This window comes from Onychostruthus taczanowskii, unplaced genomic scaffold, assembly GCF_017590055.1.
Source record: "Onychostruthus taczanowskii isolate IOZ18803 unplaced genomic scaffold, ASM1759005v1 scaffold22, whole genome shotgun sequence".
Classification (NCBI taxonomy): Eukaryota; Metazoa; Chordata; class Aves; order Passeriformes; family Passeridae; genus Onychostruthus; species Onychostruthus taczanowskii.
The window spans coordinates 1010803-1037122 of NW_024499462.1; the positions used below are offsets into that span (position 1 = coordinate 1010803).

The window sequence follows — 26320 nt, forward strand, 5'->3', positions numbered from 1 at the left end:
GATTAGGAGATGCTAATTTGGGATCTGACCCCAGGCCCTGAGGGACAGGGGGGGAATTCTCCACAGGATTTGGGATTTATTGGATTCTGTGGTTGTCTGGGGTTTTTTTCCAGCATCCCACAGAGGGTATTTGTGTGCAGTCTATCTGCAGCTCTCTGGTTTTGAACATCTCCACAACCAGGGTCAGATATACACGAGGTGGACCAAGGAATGTCACTCTTCCAATGTTTATTCCTTAAGCAATCCCAAATCTGGATGGGCACAATCTTGTGGACAGCTGGAGCCAGTCTCTGGGCATGGAGAGGAGTTTGAGGTGTCCAGGGAGAGAGCAGCCCACCCCAAGCATCCCCAAATGACAGGGGCTGGTGGGCAGGGGCTGCCTAAGCCCCCACCAGCACTTAGAAAAGGACAGCTGAGAAATGGAATTTTATCCAAGACTGAGATTTTGGGGCCACAACAGAGAAGAAGAAAGGAACATCCATCCCATCAGAGCACCAGGGCCAGGCTGGCCCCCAGTCAGTGACCAGCAGGGACTGATGACCCCTGATGAGGATGTAACCTTCAAAGGTTGTTTGGTTTGGGAAATTTTTCCCCAAAAAGGGGAAAATCCAGGTTGGTATGTGATGGAGCAATGAGATGAGATGGTCCCTGGGAGATCAAGCTGGGAAAAGGGAGCCGTGCAAGTTCCAAGGTAAAGCAGATCCCTTTGGAAGTCACATTATCCCATGGACTGAGGGGGTTTCAGTGGGACATGAGAGTTTCCCTGTAGGATGTTCCAGCTCCAAACACAGAGTTGTGTCACCCTCAGAGATGTTTTATTCTCCCTCTGTACCTCAGATGAGAGGCCCTGTGTTGTACAGACCTCCCGGAAAGTGCTGGCTGGGAGAAGGGAGATGGAAAATGGAATTTTTGTAACCCCTGCCTTGCCAGCAGCCAAAGATGAGGCCATCTGCTGATTTTTCTGGGCATTGATCTCATCACTTACACCTCAAACTTGTCTTAGAATTGGTGGTGGAGGATGGATATCGTTTTTGGCTTTGTCTTTCTCCCCACTGGGAACCCACATCTTTAAAAATGGGAAATCATGTTTTCTTTAAGTTGGGCTGTGGGGTTTGAGATTCCGTGAAAACCATCCTTGCTCTCCCAAACTGACCAGCCAGCTGCTGCTGAGCAAAGAGGGAATCTCAGTTGTGCCAGGAGGGAAACGTTACAGCACAACAGCAAATTCTTCATTGTCCTGGTTTTGGAGGAAATGAAAGCAGGACACCAGGAAAATCTAATGAGGAAAAATAATAGAGCTGGCAGAGCTGCTGGAGCCCGGGGTACAGCTGACCTCTTTGGGAGAGCAGTGTCAAGCTATTTTGGCAAAATCTCTTTTGGGGTGGCAGGGAAGCCTTGGCTTGTGTCATCAGCAGCAAGAGCTTCTCCCATTTTTTGGGTTCAGGATGTCTCTGGAAAGGTACAAACCCAGAATGCCTTGTGCCAGGAATTGCTGTTTCTCAGTCATTTAGCTATGATGGTCTTCCAAGGAGCAGGGCCTCATCTTAAAAAAGATTTACCTATCAGTGACCTGGAAACAGGCTCTTCTCAAGGTGGGGCTAATCCCTCACTGCCCTAAATCACAGATCTCCACATTTACGCCTTATTTTTGCTTGGTGTTTTCTCACTATTGATACAACCCCCAAAAAATCTCCACGGGGATCAGGTAAGGAACAATTACCACTGTAATGAATTCACAGCAAACCCAATTCCTGTAGCACTGGCAGGTAAATAATTACTGGCCAAAGAAGTGCTGGGAAAAGAGGCCAAGACCCCCTTGATTTTTCATTTAGAAATGCAGAAGTACAAAAACTGCCAATTTTCTCCTGTGTGTGCTTGGTGAGGGTCACCAAAGTGGAAAACACTCCTGAACAGCTTGTGACCCTGCCAGTGTGACCTGGGATCGATCCCTCTGGAGCAAAGTGTGTTCCTGTTTACCACAGATGTACACAAGGACTGAGGCTCGTGTTTAAAAAGTTTTAATGGTATTTCAAAGTCCAGTGAATGTCCTCGGATTACTCTAAAATCACACAGTTGCTTCACAGAATTTAGTCCCAGTTCTAATTTGTAACGGATGATTGAGATGCCATTTTCCCCTTCATTCCCTTTAAACATACACGATTGTCCTCCAGTAAATGGAAATTGTGATTTTTCACTACACTTCACAGTGTTAAAATTCTATACAAACCTTGTACTACTCGTACAAAAATAAGTGCTTCATGCACACATTTTTAATACTGCTTCTTGCCCTTTGCTTTGACATCTTTCTGAACTTTATATAAATAGCTGAAAAAGCAGACTAAACTTACTGAACGTGGAAAGTGAGAAACACTTCCTGCCAACGGCTTGAGAGACTCTCCTGGCTGTGCTCCTTGTTGGCAAACACCACTTAAAGACATATACAGAAGTGAAAAAAAAAAAAAAAGCCACGAAATCCATAACACTCTCGGTTATTTGGCCCTCTGTGACCAGGTTTATCCTTTGTTGTGAAGCCAAACGTGGCCAGCAGCAGCCACAGAGGGCTTGTAATACCTTTAGGGTCACCCTAACGAGCTACTTTATAAATAGGAGGGGTCTAACGGGATCTCAGACTGTACAGCTGATGGGGTTTGTTCCATTCCGGGGGAAATTGAGTCAGAAGAGGAAAGAAACACTTGGTTGCTGCAGTCACCATCTTGTCACAGACCCTGGTGCTTTGCACAGCTTGGGGGATGCACAGGAAAAGCTCCCCTTGGAATGGCTTCTGCTCTGCCACATCACAGCATCTAAAGCAGCTGAAAAATATGGGGCCAGATCTGCTGGGTGTCACCAACCTGGTTGTAAATTCCTCCTCCCCAAAATGTTCTTTAGGTCCTAGACTGAATAAATTCAAGTTTTCTTAGTGTGCATCACCACGCAGGATTTAGGATACAGGAATAATGTGTCTGCTGTAGTTATCCAGAACTGGATTCCTCCTGTATCTCCATAGCATCATTGCTCCTGCCTCAATTCCATGGCAAAAATAAATGGAAAATGCCCCTGCTGTACACCAAAGGATGCTCCCAGCATCCCCAAAGGGGTCAAACACCACAAAAACTCTGGTGCTCTCCAAATTAAGAGGTGCCTTTCCTGTTGGCGTGATCCCTCTTCCACTAAATTAATTTTTGCTGGAATCAGAGCAGGCAGCAACCTTGATTTAATGTGCAAGCCAGGCAGGGCTCTGTCCAACCTGGGAAAATGTTCTTTGGATATAATTATATTCCTGTTGAGGTGTCTGCTATTACTGGGCCATGGCTGTGAGCTCTCGTGCTCTAATTAAGTAGGGAATTGGCCTTAATGAATAGCACTTTTCTGCTCCTCAGGCTTAAAAGTTTCCCTATTTTTCAGTGAATGTGCCATTTGATGGGAAGCACACAAAAATACACTGGTATTTGCTGATTTTTAGATATGGCTGGGAGGGAGCAAAGCAAAAGGGAAAGCTCTGTTGAATTCTTGTGCCCCACTTTAAAAATAAAATTAGCACAGAAACCTGTTAAAATTAGCCTCTTGGGCTGGGCAAAAATGTTTAGAATAAATGGTTTTTTGCCTTGGCAAAGAAGAATTTCAAAGAGCCTTGAGTGGCACGGGGGTATCAGGGGCAGGGAGAGGCAAACTCATGTGGCCAAGGGGCACTACTGCTCTGCCTGGCCTGGGAAACTTTGGGGTGGATGCAGGAGAATTCCTGGTGCACAGAGGGGTTTGCTAGGCCACTCCATCCTTCCCCAGTCCTTGTCACAAGAGCCATGGGACCAACTGTTTTCAGCACAGGTTGTTGCTTGTAAACACACACACAATAGGTGTATAAATATATATACATATAAAAATATATATATACACCTGAGAACCTCTAATTTCCTGGGCTGAGCTTTTGCTTTCTGGTGTGAAAATCTGATTTTGCACCATTTAAAAAATTTTCTCCTTCTCCCCCACTGTTACAAAACATCCCGTTACAAAACTAAAGACCTACAAGACTGAAACTCCGACTAAAATGAACCTTAGGCCACAGATTAGCTTAAAATCATGAGGGGGTAGAATTACCAGACTGAGATTGTTTTTCTTTGCCTTTTCTGCCTGTGCTGGGTTTGAGGGAATTTGGTTAAAAGGCTCCATAGCCGTCGCTCCGCGCGGCGACAGCGAAGGCAGGATAGGCTTCGTAGGTCGCATACGTGGCCAAATCTTGTCCCAATGTCACTGCTTGCTTGAGCTGAGTGGCTGTGACAGTGGCAGCTGCATTAGCAATGGTGTATCCTGAAGGAAAAAAAGAAGGAAAACCCGTGGATTAATGAGAATCCATCCAAAACTCACCATCGCCCGGTAGGTTTTGATGGGATGACTTAAAGTGGGAATGGCTTGGGCAGCAGTGAGTTTGTTAGTGGGAATAATGTAAATAAATTAAATAATTAAAGGGAAAAATGAAAGCATTTCCTCACCCATGATTTGTTAAACACAGTGCTGGAAAAACACTCTCTGCTGAATATTTTTTCCTCAGGTTTTGATTGTGTCTGAGCTAATGGTGCTCTGGATGGGTCCACCCTACATGGCATGAGGAGGGCAAGGAAACAGCCTAGAACAGGGGAAATTTGGGCAGGATTCTTGGAGAAAATATAGCTCTGATCCCTTCATAGCCAAAATACAGACAGTTCAGGACAGCCATGGTAGGGAAACCCTCTCAATGCAGTGGCAGGGAGCAATTATTTAGTAGACGGGATTTTTTGGTGGGTTTTTTTTTTTTTTCCGGTTTCTAATGGAAAATGTGGTTTCAACACTTCCAGATTTTCCATGGGAAGATGTAAGCGTTGCTATTTGAGAATGAATCACTGGGAAAACAGCATCATTTGGGGCTTGTTCCTCTGAAGGCAGGGCATAGCAGCTTGTCAAGCAGACCACAGAGTTGTGTTGTAAAAGAATCAGGAATTAAGACAAAGCCTAATTTTGGGAACAGCAGCTGGGGTGTCCATCGGATCTGCTGGACGAGGCTCTGCTGCCAAAATACATCTCCCAGGATCCTGTCTGACCACGTGGGCAATGGGATCAACTCCAGGTCAGCCAGAGCCAAGGTCCTCTTGGTGGGGGAATGGAAATATTGGGCAACAGGGAGCACACATTTCCTCACTGAAGCTGTAACTTTGGGGAAAAACATGAGGAATTCCTTACAATTTCACTGTTGTGACTCTCCAGAGTATTTTCTTTGCACCAGCTAAGCCAGGTGCAACATCTCAAGCAGGAATTGAGAAATCTGGGACTTAAGGCACATCTGCCACCATCGAGAGAGAAATGAGCTGTGAGCTGGGCATGGCCTGAGCTGAGCTTTAGCAAGCCCTGCCTGACCAAGGACCGGTGTGTGCTGCAAGCAGCAGCTTTAGTGCATGTCCATTTGCCAAGCTCCCAAGACAAATAAATAAGGGTGGATGAAAGAAAAGGAGAGATGCTAATTAAGCAGTAAGTGGGGGCTGGATTCAATAAAGAGCCCATTTGGTTTCCACGCTGCGGAAGCTGCACAAGCCCAGACAAATTGATTTTTCTGTGGCTTTTGCGGACTCCTGTGGCAGGAAGCTGGATAGATGTTTTATTTTTTTTTTTTAAATCCATGCTTGAAACACTCCAAACAACTCAGTAGTACTGACTAATGCATTCCTCATGTGCAGCTTGGCACCTGGTGCTGCCTCTCCATCAGAACTACTGTCATGCCGGCGAGCACGGCAAATGTAATTCCTGTGTTTTCCATGATTTTCCAAACTGTTTTGGGCAGTTGCAAGAGCTACGAATTCTGAAACTGGGAGAAAAACCTTCTGTGGGGGTGTGAGAGCTGGGATTGGATCCAAGCTTTCATGGCTGCGTCATTTCTTTGGCAGATGAAATCCCAAGTGCTGGCTCACAAGGGGCTGGGGGTGCTGGGGGAGGACGGAGAGCCCATGAATTCATCAGTCATGGACGATGGCTGACATCAGGGCCATGGTGACATCAGGGCCAGGGAGGGGACACGTGCCAGATGTGGCACTGGGGATGCCAGCTTTGCATCCTGCGTTGTTTCTGGGGCTCCCAGTTGAAGGAGGCTTTCACAAACTGGGAGGAGTGGAGGGGATGTGTGGAGCTGGGATGGGCCTCTGGATGTTGGGATTCCCTGCCCTTGGACACTGCTCTGACCCCCCTGGACATAATCCCCACTGTGGCATTGACCTGAGGGGCTAGGGTAGGAGCAGAGCCCCCCACCCCAGTGCCCCCAGCCTGAATTGCTCTGGGGTGTGGACACAGAAATTTGGGCAGTCTTGGGATAGAGATAAAATCCTTTACAGGCAATAAACTGGCACAGGGTGCCCAGAGCAGCTGTGGCTGCCCCTGGACCCCTGGAAATGTCCAAGACCAGGTTGGACAGGGCTTGGAGCACCCTGGGAAAGTGTGAGGTGTCCCTGCCCAAGGCAGGGGGTGGAATTATGTGATCTTAAGGGTCCCTTCTAACCCAAAGCAGTCCGGAATTCTCTGTTAAAGATGCCAGACACACAAGCAACATGAGTCACTGTTGGGGAACACAACCAGGCCAATCCTCAGTGACCAAAATCTGCTTCATTCTTCACACCCACAAGGAGCCACCAGGAAAAATGACATTCCAGGAGCCTTTTGCTGTAGAGACACGCCCATACCTGGGAAAGCTGGCGCTGCAGGAGGCACCTCTGCCCCTTCCACGGGGATGCCCAGGGTCTGCAGGGTGTACTCTGCCGCGTAGGTCTTGGCCTCGTCGATGTAGGCACTGAGCTTGGGCGGCGTGAAGGGGTGTCTGTGAGCACAGCACAAAGTTAGCTGGGTTTGCTTTCCTTCCCTGCCAGATGCTGTGATCCACTTAGAGCTAGCACCATCCCGCACAGCAAATGGAAGTGTGGCATCCCTGGGCTGGTGCATTACTAGAGCTGCTCTCCTCCCAGCGGTTTCTCCCTCGCTGGGGTTATCGACCCTGGCTCCCATGCTGGACTCGACATCCTTGCAGAGGTTGTTGTGTTTTTTCCATCAAAGAAACCAACCCTACTGCATTTTTTCTTTACAATTCCCAACCTGGGTTTTTCTTTACAATACACAGCAAACAGTGGTTTTGGTCAGAAATGTTTATAATCACATTTGGAGCTGAAATATCAGCATGTGGCTTCAGATTCCTCTCATTTCCCCACAAGGGCTATAGTTCGCTTTCTTTTCCCACAAAAAAGCACCCTTTTGCCTGATTATGTCTGGCTTTCTGTAGTGTTTGCACCAGCAGAGAGAGCACCAAGCACAGTAGTTAATTATACTCTGTGTATGTTTTTCTCCCTGTATTTTTAAAAAAAGTATACATATAAATATATATACACACATTATATAAATATATATTAATACATATATACATATTTGTATATAGATACTAGACAAATATAGATAATCCATATATAATTATATATTAATATAGATAATACAAATGAATGTATATATTAATATATAATACAAATATATAATACATAATTATATATACATCTGTACATATATATGTATATATAATTATATAAACATTTAGAGATGTAATAAATAAAGATACATATAGACATAAATATAGATTTAATAAATAAAATAAATATAAAAATCTAAAATTTAAAAATTAAATTAAATTAATATTTAATAAATATAGATTTAATAAATATTCTAAAAGATATTTAATAAATATTTTTTACAATAAAAGGAAACAGAGACCTGTGTGCTTGGGACTTTGAGGACAGCTGTTAGGTAAAATATAATTTAAAAAATAAAGCCTAAGCCTCAGAAACCTTCCACTAATGACGTACATGGTGGGGTTCTGGCTGGCAAGGGCAGGGATGGTGATTTTGTAGAGGAAGAGCTGTCTTTGATCCTGGCCAATGGCAGAGTGAAGCTGGTACACAGGCTGTCCCCAGTTGTTTTTCTGGCAGATTTCTTCTAAGATCTAGAAGGAAAAAAAAAAAAAAATAGGGATTTGTGCTGGGGTTAATTGCTGTGCAGAAGCCTCCTTGCCTAATTCCAGCCCCTGTGCTGAGCCTTCCCACACAGGGTTTTCAGGGAGTCCTGGCAGCTTCCTTAAAGCTTAGCAAAAAATCCAGTATAAATGGCAGACAGAATACTACACCCACCTTGAAGCGTAAGATTCATCTAAATGCTCTATACTTTAATATCTGTTTAATTCCTGAAATTATTCCCTGTTCAGTTGGGCATCTGAGTCCTATTGCTGATTAGATTATTTCAGTGTGGTGTTCTTTGAATCCTCCTCAGAAGCTCTGTCTCATGGACGTCTGTTTCAGAGGACTAAAGGAACTCGGGTTGCATTAATCTTCTCTGCTCTGCTGCCTCCCTGGCTTAGTGGGTTACAGAGCACGAGAAGTCCAAATAGGCTTCTTTTTAAAAAGAAAAAAGGTTGTGTTTCCATCCAATTAATTCCACGGGCTTCAGCAGGCAATTGCAGCTTTTGAAATACTGAACCACGTTGCCCTCAGCCTTGGCACAGCTGGTCCCCTGGTAATTGGGAATTGCTGTCCAGAAACACTCCTGCTTTGGCTTGGGATTCCAAGGGTTTTTAACCCACTGCCTGTGTGCTGTCCCAGCTGAATTTGGTCACCTTCCATTAAAACAGGTTGCTCTGACCTGGCCTTGAGCATTTCCAGGGATGGGGCAGCCACAGCTTCTCTGAAAAACCTGTGCCAGAGCCTCAACCCCATGACAGCCAAGAACTTCCTCCCAATATCCCACCTATCCCTGCCCCCTGGCAGTGGGAAGCCATTCCCTGTGTCCTGGCACTCCAGGCCCTTGTAAAGTCTCTCTCCATCTTTCTTGCAGCCCCTTCAGGCACTGGAAAGCCACAATTAGGTCACCCTGAAGTCTTGCTGAGGTCTACCTCATTTACAGCTTACATTTGAATGGATTTAAAACTGAAAAGAAAAATTTAAACCTCACTGCTGCTTTTAATTTTTCCACCACAGCTCCAGCTGAAGTTTAGCATCTTGCAGTGTAAAATACTTCATTACATAGGTCAGTTCTCAATTACAACAGTTCATTTTTTCACTGTGGCAACACTTGTTCCCTGCTGTTCCAACTCCCTTATATGTTGGTTTTATAAAAATGAATTTCACCTGCCCTAAGGCCCTGCAGAACCATTCCAGGGATTTCACACCTCTAGTGGAAGGGGCCCTCTACGCATGGCACAAGTTGGTACTAGGTGAGCTTAAAGATCCCTTCCATCCCAAACCATACTGTGATTCTGTGATTTGCCAACAAAACAGACTAAGCGGAGTTTTGCAGGAGGGAAAAATCCCACCATCCAGTTTTCTGGGAGAAAACAAGGATGTTTTCATAAACTTTGGCAAACCGCATGCTGTGGCAATTAAGGTGTTAAAAGGCAAAGACATGCTCCAAAATTCAGGATGAAGTTGTTTTCTCGTGTTGCTCTGCACAATATAAGGGGTAAAGAGTTACCGTCCGAGCTGGACATTCAGAAACTCAGGGAATTTATTGTGGATTTCTCCTCAGCCCTCTTCATCCATCTGCATCAACATGCACAACCAAATCAAAAGTCCCCCTGAGCTGGCAGAGTTTCTGTGCTAGGCTGGGTTATGTCAACAGTCCTTTTGCCATAAATAATTTGAAAATATGCATTATTTTTCCACACATGTGCATTGTTCCCTGGTGAAGCCCCAGGTGATGAATTTTATGTATCAAACCCATCGTTGGTGGGAATTCCTTGGCCTGCAGTGCTTTTATGGCGCGACAGCCAGAACTGGATTAAGGCATTTATGACAACTCTCCCCTGACACTCATGGTGATCTCAAATGTCTTCTCCAACCCCAACCATTCCATGATTCCATGAGGCAGGTGGATATTGCAAGATGCAATGGGTACCACTCATTTTTTAATGTCTTTTGAGACACAAGAATGGATTTATTTACCAGGCCACGGCGCAGATCCAACGAGGGGCCCGTTTTCCCAACACAACCCTTGGGACATGGACGCTCTTTTTGGGGCACGTACCTGAGGGGCGAGTTTGATCCCTTGGGGCTTTAGTGTGACGTGGTTCATGGGGGTGAGCTCCATCCCTGGCAGGAGGTCGTAGAGCTTTTCCTCTCCCCTCTTGTCTCCCTTGAGGTGGTATCCGCGGCCCAGCCCCGGGAACGCCAGGTAGCCGCGGCCTCCCAGGCCTCGGACGCCCGCAGCCCCTACAGGTACATTCATGTAAATTTCTAGGAATGTAAGAAGGCATTAAACCGAATCAAATCACGGGAAAAAGGACCCTGATTCTTGCTGAAATGGAAAAGTTAGCCCCGCTTGCTGGGAGGATTGGGAAGCAGGTGGGCAGGAGGTCCCAGGGCCTGGTGCTGGGATAACACAGGCTCAACACTGACACCCTTTCTCGGATAGGTGAGAGGTTTTGGGGAAAAACTACTTCTTTCTGCCCATTTTTCATCATCTCTGGTCGGTTTTGATTTCAGGGCAGCTCTTTACCCAGCTTTGTAGCTGGAAGCCAGAGAGGGGACAGCTGGCATGTTTTGTTACCCACCACTGTAATTTCACCTCAAAGAATTCACAGCTCACACAAGTTCATCCCTATATCCTCTTTGGTCTTGCCCTATTACACTTCCATTTTTTTCTCAGGGAGCCCTGCTTGGGAGTCTGGGGAGACCACGAGGCAAGAGATGGGTGGGGAGTTACCACGTCTGCTCCTTTCCTAATGCAACCTTTGGAGGAGCTGGTTCACCTGTGTGGGGAAAAGCTTGAGGAACAAGGGGTGTTCCTGCTGCCCTGTCTCCTTCCTGCTAAAGGGACAAAAATTGGCCATCATGATCCTTGCCAGGCCTACCAGGGTACCACACAGAGTCCCAGCCTGCTGTGGGACTTGGCTTAGGGACACAAGGCATCATCTTTGGAAGGAAGATCAGATGACAGAGTTATTTCTTTGCTAGCCCCAAACTTACATCTGCACTGACCAAACAATGTCTGCATTGACATTTAATTTGGGGGTGCATGAGTGGGGGGATTTGATTTGGCTCCAGGCAGGGTCACCCAAGAGTTTTCAGAAATACTCTCTTTTATTCATAGATTGAATTAGTTGAATTAATTGTTATTAACAATCCCCCAAAAGTGAGCCTCCAGCTCCCAAAGCACAGAATGGTTTGCTTGATTCCCTACCCCACACCAGGGCAATGTGACTTCCTTGGAAAACTCCACAGCTTTGGGTCAGAAGACACCAGGACTGGTAAAATTTCCCCTGCAACTGTCAAAGCCAAGAGGAAACATAGTGGTGGTGGTGGCTGGCTGTGGGAGCCAGCTCTGAAGGAGGAAAGAAAAAGTGTTTTATTTGGTCTTCCCTGCTGGGGCAAAACCAGGAGGATCCGTGGATTATTTACACTGGACTGAGGGAAATCTAGAAATTCCTTCCAGGAAAATGTTTTGGGTTTTTTTTTTTCAGCTGGAAGATTGCATTTGGGAAAGACAGGAGCCTAAACCCTGTGTTTTCCACCACAGAAAATGGCATCCAGGAGCTGGGGCAAAGCCAATGTCACCAACACCCGTCTGGGGAGCAGCTGCCCACCCCTGGAGGAGATGTGGGCACGAGGGGAATTGTTTTTCAGTTATCCAAAACTCCAACGGGGAATTACCTCGGACGGAGGGGGGCCGGAGGATGCTCCTGTTGCCGAGCCCCTTGGCGGCGGGGAAGTGCAGGTTGGGGATGGCCGCGTAGGCCTGGGGCGCGTAGAAGACCGGGGCGCCCAGGTAGGCGGTGGCGGGGTCATACAGGTGTCCCAGGGTGTAGGTGTAGTCCCCCTGCAGCACCGGGGCCCTGCCTCCCGTGCCACGGGTGTACCTCACGTAGCTGTCCTTGTCCACCGGCTTGGCCAAGGTCACCTCGATCGGGGAGCCATCCAGCACCTGAGAGAGCATGGGGGAAATGATACCTTGAGGTTTTAGCTTTCTGTTTTTCTTTTTCCTTCTTTTTGATTTTGTGCTGCTCGGGTGTGTGGGTCTGGGTTTCATATAAGGGGATGGTGAGCTCTCTTCACAGAGTAGGGAGACAAAACATTGCCCTCTCTAGTTGGGGACCCAAGGACTGCCAAATCTGGATCTCAGGCCCAAGAGTATAAACAACGTGGACTGGAGAGAGAAAATAAGAAGGATGGGACTTCATGGGCTGGGGCTATAATTGGACAATTAGCTCCAATATACTAATGGACCAAAATTTATAAAAATGTGAGATCTTTTGCTATTTTTGCTTCCATCTTGGAGCCATCCATTTCTCTGGTCCTGCCACGGTGTGGCCTGTGAAGGCCCTTCAATAAATACCCTTTTATTCCCTTAACTCTGTCTAGCCTCTGTTCCAGCTGTCTAAGGCAGTAGGGGAAGTGGTTAAAAGTGCTTGATGGAAATCCAACCTATGGGGAAGCTGCCCCCACGTCTTAATGGGATGGGAAGGCGGAGGAAACTACCCCAAAAAAGCCCTGGATCTCCTTCACATGGGTGGAGGCTTAAGCTGAGAGTGCCCAGCCCTGGCTCCAGCTGGGAGAGGCTCCTTCAGCAAAGCCTTCAAAAGGCCTCACTTCCCTGCACAGCAGCTCGTAAGGCAGAGAGATTCCAAGTGCTCCCATGGAGAACAGCAGGGGCACTAAAAATAGGAGCAGGGTTAACACCTCTTTGGGAACAGCTCTGGCTTTACAGTGAATTACATGCAGTGCAAGAAGAGCTAAATTCAGCAGCCTCCTCGCAAATCTGCATCTGAACTCGGAGCAGATGTTTGGGCTGACCTCGTTTGTCCCAGTTTGCCATTCACACGCTGCCCTGCCAGTGTTTTTGTTGGCAGTCTGGAACAAGGATGTGAGTGTGAGCCAGGGGGGGATCCTAACCCCTCCTTTCCTAGTTTTTCTTTCAGCTTTTCCTGGTTTGGTTTTTTTTTTTTTTTTTTCATCTGAGCTTCGAGCTAGAGCCGGGCAAACACTTAGCACAAATACAAGGAGCCAAAATTAATCGTTTGTGTTCAACAGAGCTGCTGAAAAACAAATTCAGGAGTATAAAAGCAACCAGCAAAGAGCAAATTGGGATAACACCTCCAGGAGGGTTTTGAAGCTAATAAAGCAGGTGGCTTTGTATAATATACTGCACCATAAGCTCCAGGAATTAACATTTACAGCAGCTTTACCTTCCCATTCAAGGCTTTCATGGCTTCCACTGCGTGTTCTCTTTTATTAAAGTGCACAAAGGCGTAGTCTCTAATTTTCTTTACTCTCTCCACTGCACCTGTGGAAAACATTGGAATATTACTGGGAAGTGGGGATTAGTCAGAAAACAGAGATCTGAAAGAGTGGTTCTGTCAGGTTATGAGCCCCTGGAGAGCAAAGGCTGAGCAAAGGTAGAAGAACAAGAGGTCAGTGTCCCCTCACCTCTTTGGATATTCCAGAGGAAAATCAATATATAATGGTTGTAGCATTTCAAGGCAAACTAGAAGTGCTTGGGATCAGACACCAGTAAGATTCCCATTAAACTGGAGTGGTTTTCTCCTGTCCAAACCATTCTGTTGGACTCTACCTTTGGTCTTGTGTCTCCCTTCTGTGACAGCCCACGCACCAGCTGTGGGAACATCCCCATGTGATCTCCATCTCCCTGTTTTTGTACGTGCATTGGAGGCAGCCTGGGGAAATTTGGTGCTTTTGCCATAAAACAAGGAGGTTTTTCTCCTTGACAGCCAGCTCAGGATGTTCAGGAAGAATAAACAGCCAGCCCTGCCCAGGACAGAGCAGCCCAGGGCACTGGGATGGGCTGGGGCTCATGGAACAGCAGGTCTCTCCCTAAGAAACAGCCTCTCCCCAGGAAACAGCATTTCCCATGTCAGTGGGGCTTCCCTGGATGCCCCAATTCACCTGGACATGGCCCAGGTCAGGCTCTGCAGCTGAGGGTTGGCCCTCCTGGGATGGGGCTTGGGCTGGAGAATCTTTCTTTCAGCCTGAATCTTTCCTACATCCAATTTATCCAAAGTAATTCAAATGTAAATGACTTCTTGTTCTTCTTTTCTAAGTCCATGCCCCACAATTTTCCCTTTCCTTTGTCAGCTGCTCTGCTGCCAGGAACTCATACTCTGCACTGAGGAATCTGTCTCCAAAATAACCCCACCAGTCCTGTCCCCCACAGCCACAGCCTTCAGCCATTTCTTTAATTCCTCATCTTCTCTGCTCCTGTGGCTTGGGAAGTACAACATCAGTCAGCCCAGCCTCCTGTAAAACCCCAGAAATGTCCTTTGGAAACATGGCTAAGGGATGCTGAACAACTCTTCTGTTGGCTTCTTAGCTCCTAAAGCTGAACAGGTGCACAGGGAAATGTCATATTGCCACAAAAAGCAATTACTTAGAAAAATGCAGGAGGAAACGAATTTCTTTGGTGTTCAGGGGAGTCATTAGGAGCTGCAGAGGGCTAAATGAGCCTGTCCCAGCCCACAGCCCAAGCAGGCTGCACGTCTTGGAATGACACAGGGATGGTAAAGTGGCACTTTGTGTCCTTCTGGGACAGAGGACGATTTTCCAAGCCTGAATTTATGGGAGCTATATGCTGATGCTTTGTTTAGAAGTGGAAGCTTTAATGAACTCGCTGTGTTTTGAATATCCCCCTTCTGCCTCCTGGAGAGCATTCCAGGACACCAATCCCAAGCCAAAAATTCTGCTCTGCCCTGCCTCTGCTTCTGCTGGGCCAAGCAATGTGATACCCACCCTTGGGTCAGCTCCATGTGGAGCCCATCCATGGGACATTAGAGAGGGAGCACTGTCCCTCCAGCACATGGGGACAGCACAATCCTCCTGCTGGGAACTCCACCAGGCAGGAGGAATTTCCCTGGGATTCCTAGAGAGCAAGGGCAGGGCTTTTCAGAGAGACAGCTCTGCAGAAGTCATCAGGCTGTGAATTTTGCACAGATTTAAGGGGTGCTACTTGTCCCAACTTGAGGAGCACAAGCAGCCTTCCTGGGCCTGCCTGTGGAGCCCCCAGAGATGCGGCAATTGCTGTGTCATTGGAAGCTCTGGATCATTTTTTATTGCATGATTTGTTGATGTCAAAACAGCTTCTTAATGCCCTGGATCCAAGGTAATTTAAGCTAAGTAGTGCTGAAATGTGGCTCAATGGGTGAGGCAGAGAACCACGGCAGGGCAATGAATAATTTCACATCCTTGTGATCTCACTGTAACTTAAACTGCATTTTCTCTCCCCAAAGCTGGAAGTTTTGCTGCTCTAATGCACCCATTCCTGATTTTAGCCACCAAAATCAAAGCTGTCCATTAAAAAAAAAATTCCAACATGAACGCTGAAATGATAAAAGGAAAATGAAAGATGATGCAGAACTTGTGTTGTTATAGTGGAAAACTTCTTAGGAGCAAAGCAGATGAGTGTTACCAAAGTGTCAAAAGGCCACAAATGTGTTTCTGGGGAGTGTGAGCTTGTTCAAAGCTCGGGAGCAGAACTGGGTAAATAAAAGAAGGAAACAGTTCAGAGAGTGGGATAACATAAATTTAACTCAGGAGTAAAATATGGGTTCTGCAACAGCTCGATGGTGGCTAAAAGTATGAGCCAGAAATGCTGCAAGGACACAAGGAAAACTCATGAAGACCTTTGTATTGCAGCCTAGCCCAGAAAAAGGCATGAAATGAGAAGTCAGAGGCAGAAAACTGAAGCTCTGCAGTGTATTTTAAAAAATTAATAGAAGGAAGCTAACAGGAGTGAGATGAAAGGAGATTTCACATTGCCAAGCATCAGTTCCTAATGCCTAATGGACTGTGTGGCTTGCAGAGCTGCAGAAACGGGTTATTTTTACTTTGTTGGTTTTGGGTGGAATTTCCTAAAGCTGGAGCAACTCAGAAGTAAAATCTCCTCTGAAAGCCAGCAGGATTTTTATTCCCAACTAATCTCCCCGCTTTTTTTGAAAAATCTCACCCTAAGTGCATGTAAAATATGCCACAAAGGAATATTAAATTAAATGGAAAGCACTAATTATTCACCAATTTACATGAGAACTGGGGGGGATGTATGAAAATGAGTTCAGAATTTAGATAGATCAGATAAAAAGGAGTTGTATTAAATCACTCTATTTTTATCACCGTCCCTTGCCACAGAAGAATGCTGAAGTCACCCAGCTGCTTCACCAACTCTTTTTAAGAAAGACTAAGTGATTCCAAAGCATTTTGATGACACAGGGCAACCCCATGCAGCATTTTGGGTCTCTTCCAGTTGCCAATCACCCTCCTGCATGGTGGCTGTAGCTGGGAATTAAGCAGCCTTTAATGGGATGGCATTTTGGGTGGGAGCCTTCAGCCCCATGACAATTTTTGTGGCATTTCACACGAACAGTTCTCAGCAGAAAAACACAGCTATTTTTATCTCTTGTGGCATTTTAGGAAGGCAGAAACATTTCCATTTGCAGCAGTGGTTTAGGAGGCGCAGCACCAGCGGGCTCCTACCTGGTTTGATGCTGTTGAACTCCTTCTCTATGGTCTCCTCGGTGGTCGAGAGCATGAGGTTCCTCACGTAGAGGATCTTCACTGAGGACATGGTGTCCTCATCCACCTCCACCTCTGGCTCTGCCCAGTCCACGGCGATGGGGTGTCCCCACAGCTGGATCCTTCCTTTAAAGGAACAGGCATGGTCAGTGCTGGGGGCTGTGCTTCCTCTCGCTCATGCTCACGCTCTATCTCACAGCAGAACAGGCCAAATTCTACAGACAGGACCCAAAAAAAGCCTTCCTAGCTCTGCCTTTCCAAAGGCAGATGGGCACACTGGGAATGGCCTCCTGCAAGTACCTTTGGAGCCTCCAGAACTGCAAGAAGTGAAAATATGGAATAATTCACTTTAAGATTGCATTTCCTGGAGCGCTCCCTAAAGGGAAATATTTTAATGCACTTATAAAAATCCCTTTTGGCCGGCAAACTTGGGATCCTGCCATCCCAGTGGGATGGAATGAAACAGCAAAAGCAAGGACATCTCTGTGTGTGTTTGAATTCGTCTGGGGGAAGCTGCAGCAGAAGAAAGGAGGGACACAAAAAGTCCTGATGCATAAAACAGGGGGTGGGTGCATGTGGTCTTTGTGAGGATCCCCAGGCCGAGGGAAGAGATGAATCTAACTCCATGTTCTCAGAAGGCTGATATGATATGATATGATATTAAAGAATGCTATACTAAAACTATACTAAACTATAGAGAAAAGGATACATCAGAAGGTTTAACAAGAATGAATAATAAAACCTCATGACTCCTCAGAGCCTCGACACAGCTGGCAGGTGGTTGGCCATTAAGTTAAAACAATTCACATGGAGCCAATGAAACATGGACCTGTTGGTAAACAATCTCCAGACCACATTCCAAAGCAGCCAAATACAGGAGAAGAGAATCAGATAATTATTATTTACATTTTTCCCTGAGGCTTCTCAACTTCCCAGGAGAAGAAATCCTGGCAAAGAGATTTTTCAGAAAATATCACGGTGACAGGTGTGGAGGATAAACCCAGGGACTGTGTACACTGGACTTCCCTGCTGAGGGGCAGGGAAGGAAAAAAGCAAACAATTCACTTTGCTGAATGCTGATGTTGCAGTTGGGTTGGTGTCCCTACTCCTCGAGGCTTAGCTCCAGATTCAAAAGCACCTGATATGAGAATTTCACTGAACTCCAGGGAATTTTCAGAAGTCCATATTTCTGTCTATCTGCATGCATGTGTATTACCAAGGTTGCCATTTTAGATTTGCCATTAAATTTTAGTAAATTCTGATTTATGGTTCTGTTGAACTTACAGAAAATTCTATTGAATTGGTTTAGAGGTGCTAAATTGGTCAGTTTATTAAGAACTGCTAGTGTCGATTGGATATTGCTATGAATAATAAACCATGATTAGATATTGTTATGAATAATAAACCATTTAGACCTAAATTGTTGAGCCAGTCTGAAGCTGAGATTGGCAAGGGGGTGTTTTCTGCTGGGACTCAACCCTTGGTATCCTTCACTTTTTCCCTCCTCACCTCTCCACATAAATCAGAGTAATCTGATTGCTTCGTCTGATATTTCTTTAATTGCTTTAATCTGATATTTCCTTGTCTGCTTTATCTGTATAAGTAATAGAGTGACTCTTGCTATCAAACTCTGTCACAAATTTATTTAAACCTGCTTTTGCCCAGACCTTGCTGGTGATTCTTTGAGTGACCTAAACCACACATTTGCAGCTGAGAGGACAAAGAAAATCCTGCAAAACACTCTAAAAAGGCATCTCTGCTTGGACAACCTATTTAAGAGGGGGTGGGAGCTCCGAAATGAGAGGGTGAGGATAGAATTTGGAGGCTTATTGGAAATGTAAATGATCAAACTAAATAGGAAGGTGCTGTTCCCTTGGAATCCCTCGGGAATAAGCTGGGATTTGTGGAGCGAGGCTGTTCTGTGCCCCTTTCTGAATTGCTGTTTTCAGTTCAAGGGTGGAAATAATGAACTGATTGACTTGCAGCAAGGAGGTCAACTTGGTGTCTCTTGCTGAAAATCAGTCTATCTCCACCCTCTTGTTTAGCCAGAGACAGGAGAAAATTTAAATTTTTCAATGAAAACTCTCAATTTTTGAACACTTTCTCTACAGAGCTCCCTCAAAAAAGCAATGAGGTTCAGTTTAAAGGAAGCATCTGATAATGATATTCCATCTCACATCAGCTGGAGACACATTCAGCTCTGGCTTGAAACTTTTTTCCAGTTCCTGCCTTATGCTTGAGGTTCAGAAGACTCTGGCTCCTGCTCAGGCCTTTGGAATTCCCTAAATTGTTTACTGAGATGTCCCTGAACTGGAAACCCCTCATGCATTGCACATGTCTGCTCAGGACTCTGAGTTCCTTCCATCTGTCTCGCTGTCTTTGCTCAGGATTTCAAGTGCTTTGCCTGTTTCTGCCTTCCTTTTCCACATAAAAACCATGGGAAAGTCGTGCTGGAGAACAGAATGTGCCCCCACCATCAGGGAGATGCTTAAACTGAAGAAGAAAATGCAGAATAAAAGGCAAAATTGTCAGTGTGACACATCTCCCTGTAGAAAAGCAATTTCAGTGCTCAAAATCTTGTTCATTTTTTTACATAATAAGAAAAAAAAATGAAGTGATGCAGGGTATTTAATGTATAAAACAGGTGAAAAGGTGGTTCTGAACAAATCTCAAACCCCAAGGTTTGCTGAATGCTTCCAGCAGCCAGTGTGTTCAACAAAGCAGTGCAGGAGCATAAGAAAGCAAGAGAAAATTGGTGAAATCCCTGCAGAAGCACTTAATGTTAAGTGACTTCTTCACCTAATACCTGCTAAACCTCTCTCTCCTTCACAATGGTCTTTGGCTGTCTCCCAGTGCTGAATTTCATAGATGCACTCTTTAGCAATTCCTCATTCCAGTTTTTTTTTTGGCCAAAATATCAATTTTCAGTCCATGCTGCAGCCTGAATCTGCTCTTGGATTATTTCCTGAGTGATTCTCCCTTGTGAGAAATGGATTTGTAAAGAATTTTAAAAACTTGATAGAATGTTTACACAGTTTTGTACATCTGCATGTAAACACTGAGATAAGGTGTGTTGACTTAGGAAGGTCATCGAATAGAGATGATAAAGTTGAGAGATTGAACTAGAAACAAGTTTTAATAAGTTTTAAAATATGTAATAAGTTTTAAAATATGTAAAAAGACTAGATATTTTAGAGAATTAGAACTGTGAAAGATGTATTGTAGTAGTGCTATTTGGGGTAAAAATATAGGTGATTATTGTTAGAAGTAATAGTAGTATTGTGTAATAACAGCTAACAGGTTGAAAAATATTTATATGTATTGCAACTAGGAAATAGGTTAGTTTCTGATGAAATGGTGTTAGGTTTTATATTTCTTATGTCTCACTTTTTTATCGAGACTAATAATGGAATAAAATCTTTTAAAACCCCTCCCAGTTGCCCCAACTCTGTAAAAGCTGGAAAAACCAACACTCCCTGAGAGGCCAAAGAAGAGTCTCTGTTTTATGCTTAACCCAAGCACAGGGCCAAGCACATCCCACAGCAGAGCTGCATGGATACACAGAGCCAAACCCATCTGGCTGGATTTCCAATAAGCCCAAGCTCCTGAAGGATGACCATGGATCATCAGCACGGTGCTGCAGCAGGAGCTGCAGTGAATCCCACACCCCATGGTGTGTTGGGAGATCTCCTGCTCTGGGTGCCTCTAGCAGAAAACTTCTCTCTGAGGGCAGAAAACCCAGCCACATCCACTTCCTTGGATTCCTGGATGTTGTCACCACACCCCTGAGGTGAAGCCATGTGGATGCCATGGGACGGAGAGAGAGGAACAGCAAGCGCTTCTCACAACAGCTTTAATGAGTTGTAAGGACGTGATACTTGTTAAGTGTAAACAATCTGCAGGTGGTGTTTTCCTGCTTTGTCTTTCTGCTCTTCTCAAGCTCAGTGTGCGAGGAAGATGTTTTTGTTAGCCAATCAAATAAAACCTATCGTGTCACTGTATAAAAACCGCACGGTTCTCGTGAATAAAACCTTTGCTCTTTCCACAATACTGCCTCCCTCCTGTTCCTGGGTTATACTGGTGCAAAAGTGACAAAGCCACCCCTCGCCATCCCTGCTGACCTGGGAGCAGCTTCCTCCTGGCCATGGCCGCTGCCCGGTGGCTCTCGTACTCCACGAAGGCAAAGCCCCTGTTTTTGGTTTTATCGGCTGCACTGGGGTAGACGATGACGTCCACGACGCCGTCCGTGACCTTCTTCATCTCTGCCAGGATTTCCTCCCTCTTCTTGGTTTTGGGGATGCCCCCCACGAATAGGCGGCAGTTGTCCACGCTGGCACACACGCCCAGGAGTCTCCCGTTCCTGGAACAACGGAGCTGCTTTGTCAGGAGCCAGGAGCCAAGAGAGGGGAAGGTTAAAGCAAAGCCCCTCTCTGTCCCAAAACACAAGGCCAAGCACAAGGCTTTGGTGTCAGCTGCTCTTTGGGATACTTCAGTGGCCTTGCTTGGTGCAAAAGCTGCCACTCTGCTAAATCTGACATCAGAGTCAGGCAGCACAGCTGAAATGAAGGATTTGAGGGAGAAACCAAAGCCAAATTTTGCTTTTCCTGCTTGAGGTTCTCCCTCTTGCTGCCACCAGGCAACTGCACCCCCCCAACCGAGGTCCTTGTGTTGTCACCAGCGGCTTGTGGCTTCCCACTCACCTCATGACTAAGGTTTTGGGGGAAGAAAATCCTTTGTCATGGAGAGGCACCATTTGAGGGCTCACCAATGCCAACTTTTGTGCAGACCCCAAAATAAAAACTTCCTTTTTTCACCTTTTTGGGGTCCAAGTATCTGTTATAGGCCGGAGAAGTGCAAAACTTCTTTAGAGGAGTCCTTGGAACCAAGGAAGGAAGTGGAGAGGGTGGAGGTGGATGAAGCCTGATCCCCAAGACCTTCTAACCTCTGCTATAAAGGACATCTCCAAGACCTCCATGTGCCTTGATCTGCTAAAGCAGTTCACAACCCATCATTTTTTTTTAAATTAAAAAAGCCATACAGTTGCCAGAATGGTTTATCTCAAAAGGTTTTTAAGCAAAGGTATCAACTCATCCCACTTTGAACTGGCAAAAAACATTTAGCATGGTTGAAATCCAACCAACACGTATTAATGGGCCCATCTGTTGTTGATTTCTGGGTGTTTTGTTCCCTCAAACATGAGGGCTTTTTCTGTTCTTTTCCTTCATAGGAAATGCCATTATTTTGCCAATTGGTTTCCATCCTATTTCACCATTTTTTGCAATTAGTCCATCTACCAGAACATATCTGCACAATCTGTCACGAGGGAGACAGTGAGTAGAATAAATCAACAACAAACAACCTGAGGGGAACATAATAAACAGTGCTGGTTAGGGGAAAGTTAATTTGATCCAAAACAGAACACTTTTTCCCAATGTTCTGATAGATTTTGTTGTTGTTGTTGGTTTTCTTTTTTTTTTTTTTTTTTCTTTTTTAATTGTGAAGAAGAAATTTCCTGTGAAAGATGTTGGTTTTAATGAGCAGTGACTGCACAGGGAGACAGGAGGAGATTTCCCCTCAAAACACAGGGATCTAAATAATCTTGCTCTGGACTGCCAGGAAAAATATCACTCACATGCCAAAACAGACTGATACATATAATTTAAAGTTTCTTTGAAGGTGTTTTTGCCTTGCTTACCTGATTTCATAATTATTGAGTGTCTTTATTGCATTCTTGGCCTCCTGTTTATTGGAGAAAGTCACAAAGGCGTAGCCCCTGTTGTTGCCATTGAAGTCCATCATCATCCTCATCTCGTAGATTTTGCCAATCTGCCAAATTAGAGAGATTTGTCAGCAAGGTGGGAGTGTTTAGAGAAGACTGGAATTTTAAAGTTCCATGGGCCTGGACACCTTCCATGGACCAGACTGCTCCAAGTCCTGCCCAGCCTGGCCAGGAATCAGCTCAGTTCAGCCCTGAAATGCAGCTCTGACCATCAGTAACTGATCAGCTGCCACCAAGCCTCACCTTTTCGCAGAGGGGGATAAGTTCATCCTCAAAGAGGTCTCGGGGCAGTTTCCCAATGAAGATCTCACAGCCCCTCTCTGGTGGAGGGCCATCCCAGCCTGGTGGTGGTCCTCCATATTTCCTCTGCCCATTTTCCTGCCGTGGAGGAGAAGAAAAGAAAGGTTCAGCTATTGATTTTTAAACATGGATCAAACCAACCCTGTCTCTGGGAATGACCCTTGAGGAAGACACCCTCCTTCCCTTCAGCTCCTCATGAATTCAGCAGTGTCCTGCTGCCAAGGCTGGGATACTTCAGAAGTCCAAGTGCAGACAGTCAGTAACTCTCTGGAAAATGGAAATCCTCCTGGCTCTGGCAGGGGAATCTCCGTAGGCTGTGTCTTAGTTGTGGGCTGGGTAATGGAACACTTGCAAAATTTATAACTTGTCTTGATTTTCATCTAGTCTGAGGATGACACCTGCCCACCCAGGAGGTCCTTCTGGCAGAGAGCAAATCTTGGCCCCAAATAATATTCAAAGAGGTGAAGGCCAGTCAGTATTTCCTTTTTGTCTCTTTTTGCTAGATGAGTGCATCTCTGTTCTCCTCCCCTATTTTCAACCTTCCTTCCTTCCTTCCTTCCTTCCTTCCTTCCTTCCTTCCTTCCTTCCTTCCTTCCTTCCTTCCTTCCTTCCTTCTTCCTCACCTGTCTCTCCCTACAGTGATTTCTGACTCCCAAAGGAGCTGGGGCTTCAGGAATTTTTCCATTTTTGGCTCCATGACCATTTCTTTAGTCACTTCCCATTCTGGGATTATTCCAGGAAAGTGAATGCCTTGTACAGCTGTTTTAAGAGGAACGTAAACAAACAGAGATCCTCACAAGAAAACAGGAATATACTACAAACCCTTTTAGTTTTCTCAAGCCTAGAACAGGACCTGAATTATCCACTCTCATTCCTGTTTTTCCAATGTTTTCAGCAGTGATGGAGTCCTGGGGACATTTGATTTTATGTCTGAGCTGATGTGTGACGGAGCACAGCAAGAAATAAACCCTTCCCTAAATTTGCAGTGGCTTCACTTGTGGCTGGAAGGCAGCACCTCAACAAACCCTTCTTGACAAGGTGCTGGAGGGCAAGTGGACATCAGCCACTTGCCAAAGATGAACGACTCAGGTGTGCACTGAGGAAAAAGATGTTTGGCTGCATCCACAGACAGGCTGGAAGAAAAATCCCTAAGGTACAGGGAAATTAGGAGAGGGATGGGAAAGAGAAAAAGATAAAATAGCAAGGTTGGAATGGAAAAGGAAAGGAGAGAGAAGAGCACAAAGATGCTGAAGTGTGTGGGGGATTGGGAGCTGAAATCTGTGCTTTAGGAGTGAGCTTTGCCAGATGTGACAGTAGGGAAAACTGAACCCCAGGATAATTCCAAGGCCACGTGGACAGGGCTTGGATTAACCTGGACCAGTGGAAGGTGTCCCTGCCCATGGCACGGGGCAGGAACGAGATGGGCTTAAGGAACCCCCCAACCCGTGTGATGCTAAGAAAGCCACAGTAAATCTAAGACATACAGGAGTCCCTTTTCTTATGGGTCACGTACAGCAGAAAGGGCACAAACCCAGCTGCTGGCCTGGCCCTGGAATGTGCTTTTTCCCAGGAATCTCAGGTTGTGCTTGGGGCTGATGTGCCCTCTAGTGCCATGCAAAACAAGGCAAGGTTCACGGCCTCCACTTGCCCAAAATCCAGTGTTTACAGTCCCTTCTTCCAGGATGCAAGGCTGGTCGTGGCATTGCCCAGTGCTTTCCAAGGCTGAGCTTGTTTTGGTCATGGTAGCCAAGAAAGGCTTTCTCAGGTGGGTTTGAAGGTCATGCCAGGCTCCACCTGCCCTAACCACAGGAGGTTTGGATCTTGGAGACCTTGGAGCCTAAACTGGGAGCAAACCTTGGAGCAGGTGAGGCACCTGCCTCCCATGTACCTGTGCAAGGATCTGCACAAAAGGTGACGTGCTGGACTTCCCACCTCATCCCTCTTCTGAAACTTTGCTCTCTGGGTTTTCTTGGGTTTTGAGACACCAATCCCAACCTTTGCCAACATTTAGCAGTGCCCAGGGTTGTCCTACCCCCACCTTCATTGTAATTACCCATCAAGCAATTCCTTGAGGAATAAGACCCTGCTTTGTGAAAAACAAGGCAGTGATGGTCAGCACGGATGTGAGAGAGAAACAGAGCGAAAAGGAACGAGCAAGGAGTGATTCAGGAGCATGGATTGGCTGCTCACGCCCCCAGTGAAGCTTCAGGATGAAGCACAAAAGGATGGGACCGTGAATTCCTACCTGGATCAAATTATATCCCGTTCGCTGAATTAACGCACGGAGGGCGGCTTCTTTCTGTGTGCCGGTCAATCCATCCCCGGATTTGTGATTTGATTCCATTGGGAGTGATTATCAGCAAAAAATCAGGTTAATTAGGGGTGCTCACTGCAATCAAATTTAAGATAAATTAAATCAATTAATACAGCTGGGAGGAGAAAGTCCACCCTCTTGAGAAAGTTTAGAGGGTCGCTCTTCCTAAATCAGTTATTTCGGAGATAAAACCAAAACAGAACAGCAGAGACCATGGAAAAAGCAGAAATGTCCCCCTTGCTGAATGGAAATTAAAAGCATTTAAACCCACAGTCACATCCTGGGGAGAGGCAGAGGGAATTTGTAGCCTTTTGGTGGTGCCTCAGGAGATAAAAATATGTAAGTGCCTAATCCTGCACTGAGTACACAACAATGAGTCCTTCAGGCCTCGTGTGGTGCTGACACTGGGAAGGAAACCTTGTACCAGCCATGCCCAGCAGTCTGTGAGAAACAGGACCTAGCCCCAGATTTGGCCTGTTCTTATTTTTGAGAATAAAAAAACACAGGAGAACGTCAGGTCTTAGCTCAGCTCATGGCTGAAGCTACCTTGCGTTCAGACATTTTGATTCAGAGCTGCAGTTTTAGGTCATGGCTGATTCAAGATTTTTTGGTTTGGGTTGGGTTTGGGCTGAAAACATGATAAAACTGGAATCTGAATCTGACTTGGGCTGCACCCTGGGAAAGGGACATTAACAACATGGATTCACTACTGGTGATTCCCTGTTTTCCCTGAATGCTGAGCTTTGAGCTTGCCCAAAATCCATTTATGTGCTCCAGGCACATAAAAAAAAAAAGCAGGGTCTGTAGGTGCAAGGCTGAGCTTGAAGCCTCAGGCTGACACTGAACAGCAGCCAGAACAAACCCAGTTCCCTCCTCAGGTCCTTGTAGCCAGAGCTGGGGGCCCATGGCACCTAGGACTCCATGCAGGAAAATGCTAAATTCTGTCATCCAGCATGGTTGTTATTGCCTAAAATTGCATTTTATCGCAGAAAGGTGGAGGCAAGGAAAGGTGGTGCCTGCCAGGCTTGCCTGGAGAGCAAACAGGGCCAAAAGGGCCTGGGAAGGCTGGACTGGGGGTGAGGGGGATGAGGCACCCTGGTGGGGATGCTGGGCAGAAGGGAAATCCAGAGCAGCGAGAAGGTGGTAGGAAGGTGGATTGCTGTGCCTGCACCCTGAGCTACTGCCAGATTTTGGGAGGAGACCCTAAATCCCCCTGCTACTGCCAGATCTTTGGGAGGAGACCCTAAACGATCCCCCTGCAAGCAGTCCCTTGGCACACATAAAGTGAGCACTGCATGTAAAGAAATGCAGGTAAAGAAGTGCAATCTATCTGGTTATAGCTGATTTTCTGAGCGTGTCATGGTTTGGCAG

The 26320-nt window shown here is 45.9% G+C and overlaps 1 protein-coding gene across 2 annotated transcripts; it reads right to left on the bottom strand.

The window, feature by feature from the left end:
• Positions 1–4153: 4153 nt before the first annotated feature.
• A1CF (APOBEC1 complementation factor) lies at positions 4154–24979 on the bottom strand. Of its 2 annotated transcripts, none has more exons than XM_041404959.1 (11): positions 24881–24979; positions 22579–22713; positions 22252–22382; positions 20678–20916; positions 16518–16682; positions 13223–13320; positions 11691–11961; positions 10066–10250; positions 7857–7993; positions 6696–6829; positions 4154–4305 (listed from the first exon to the last, which is right to left on the bottom strand). In XM_041404959.1, exons 1-11 carry the CDS (start codon positions 24977–24979, stop codon positions 4154–4156), a joined length of 1746 nt encoding a protein of 581 aa, XP_041260893.1. The 2 variants fall into 2 exon arrangements, with proteins under 2 accessions (XP_041260893.1, XP_041260892.1); XM_041404958.1 differs by having other exon boundaries at positions 10066–10274.
• Between the last annotated feature and the right edge of the window lie 1341 nt (positions 24980–26320).

Excerpts from the sequence above, each read along its gene's own strand:
- A1CF (XM_041404958.1), bottom strand. The coding sequence starts at position 24,979 with ATGGAATCAAATCACAAATCCGGGGATGGATTGACCGGCACACAGAAA. Across the intron at positions 16,683-20,677 it reads CAGGAGGAAGCTGCTCCCAG|GAAGGATCCAGCTGTGGGGA; the intron begins GTCAGCAGGGAT and ends GTTCCTTTAAAG. Across the intron at positions 4,306-6,695 it reads TGCAGCGCCAGCTTTCCCAG|GATACACCATTGCTAATGCA; the intron begins GTATGGGCGTGT and ends TTTTTCCTTCAG.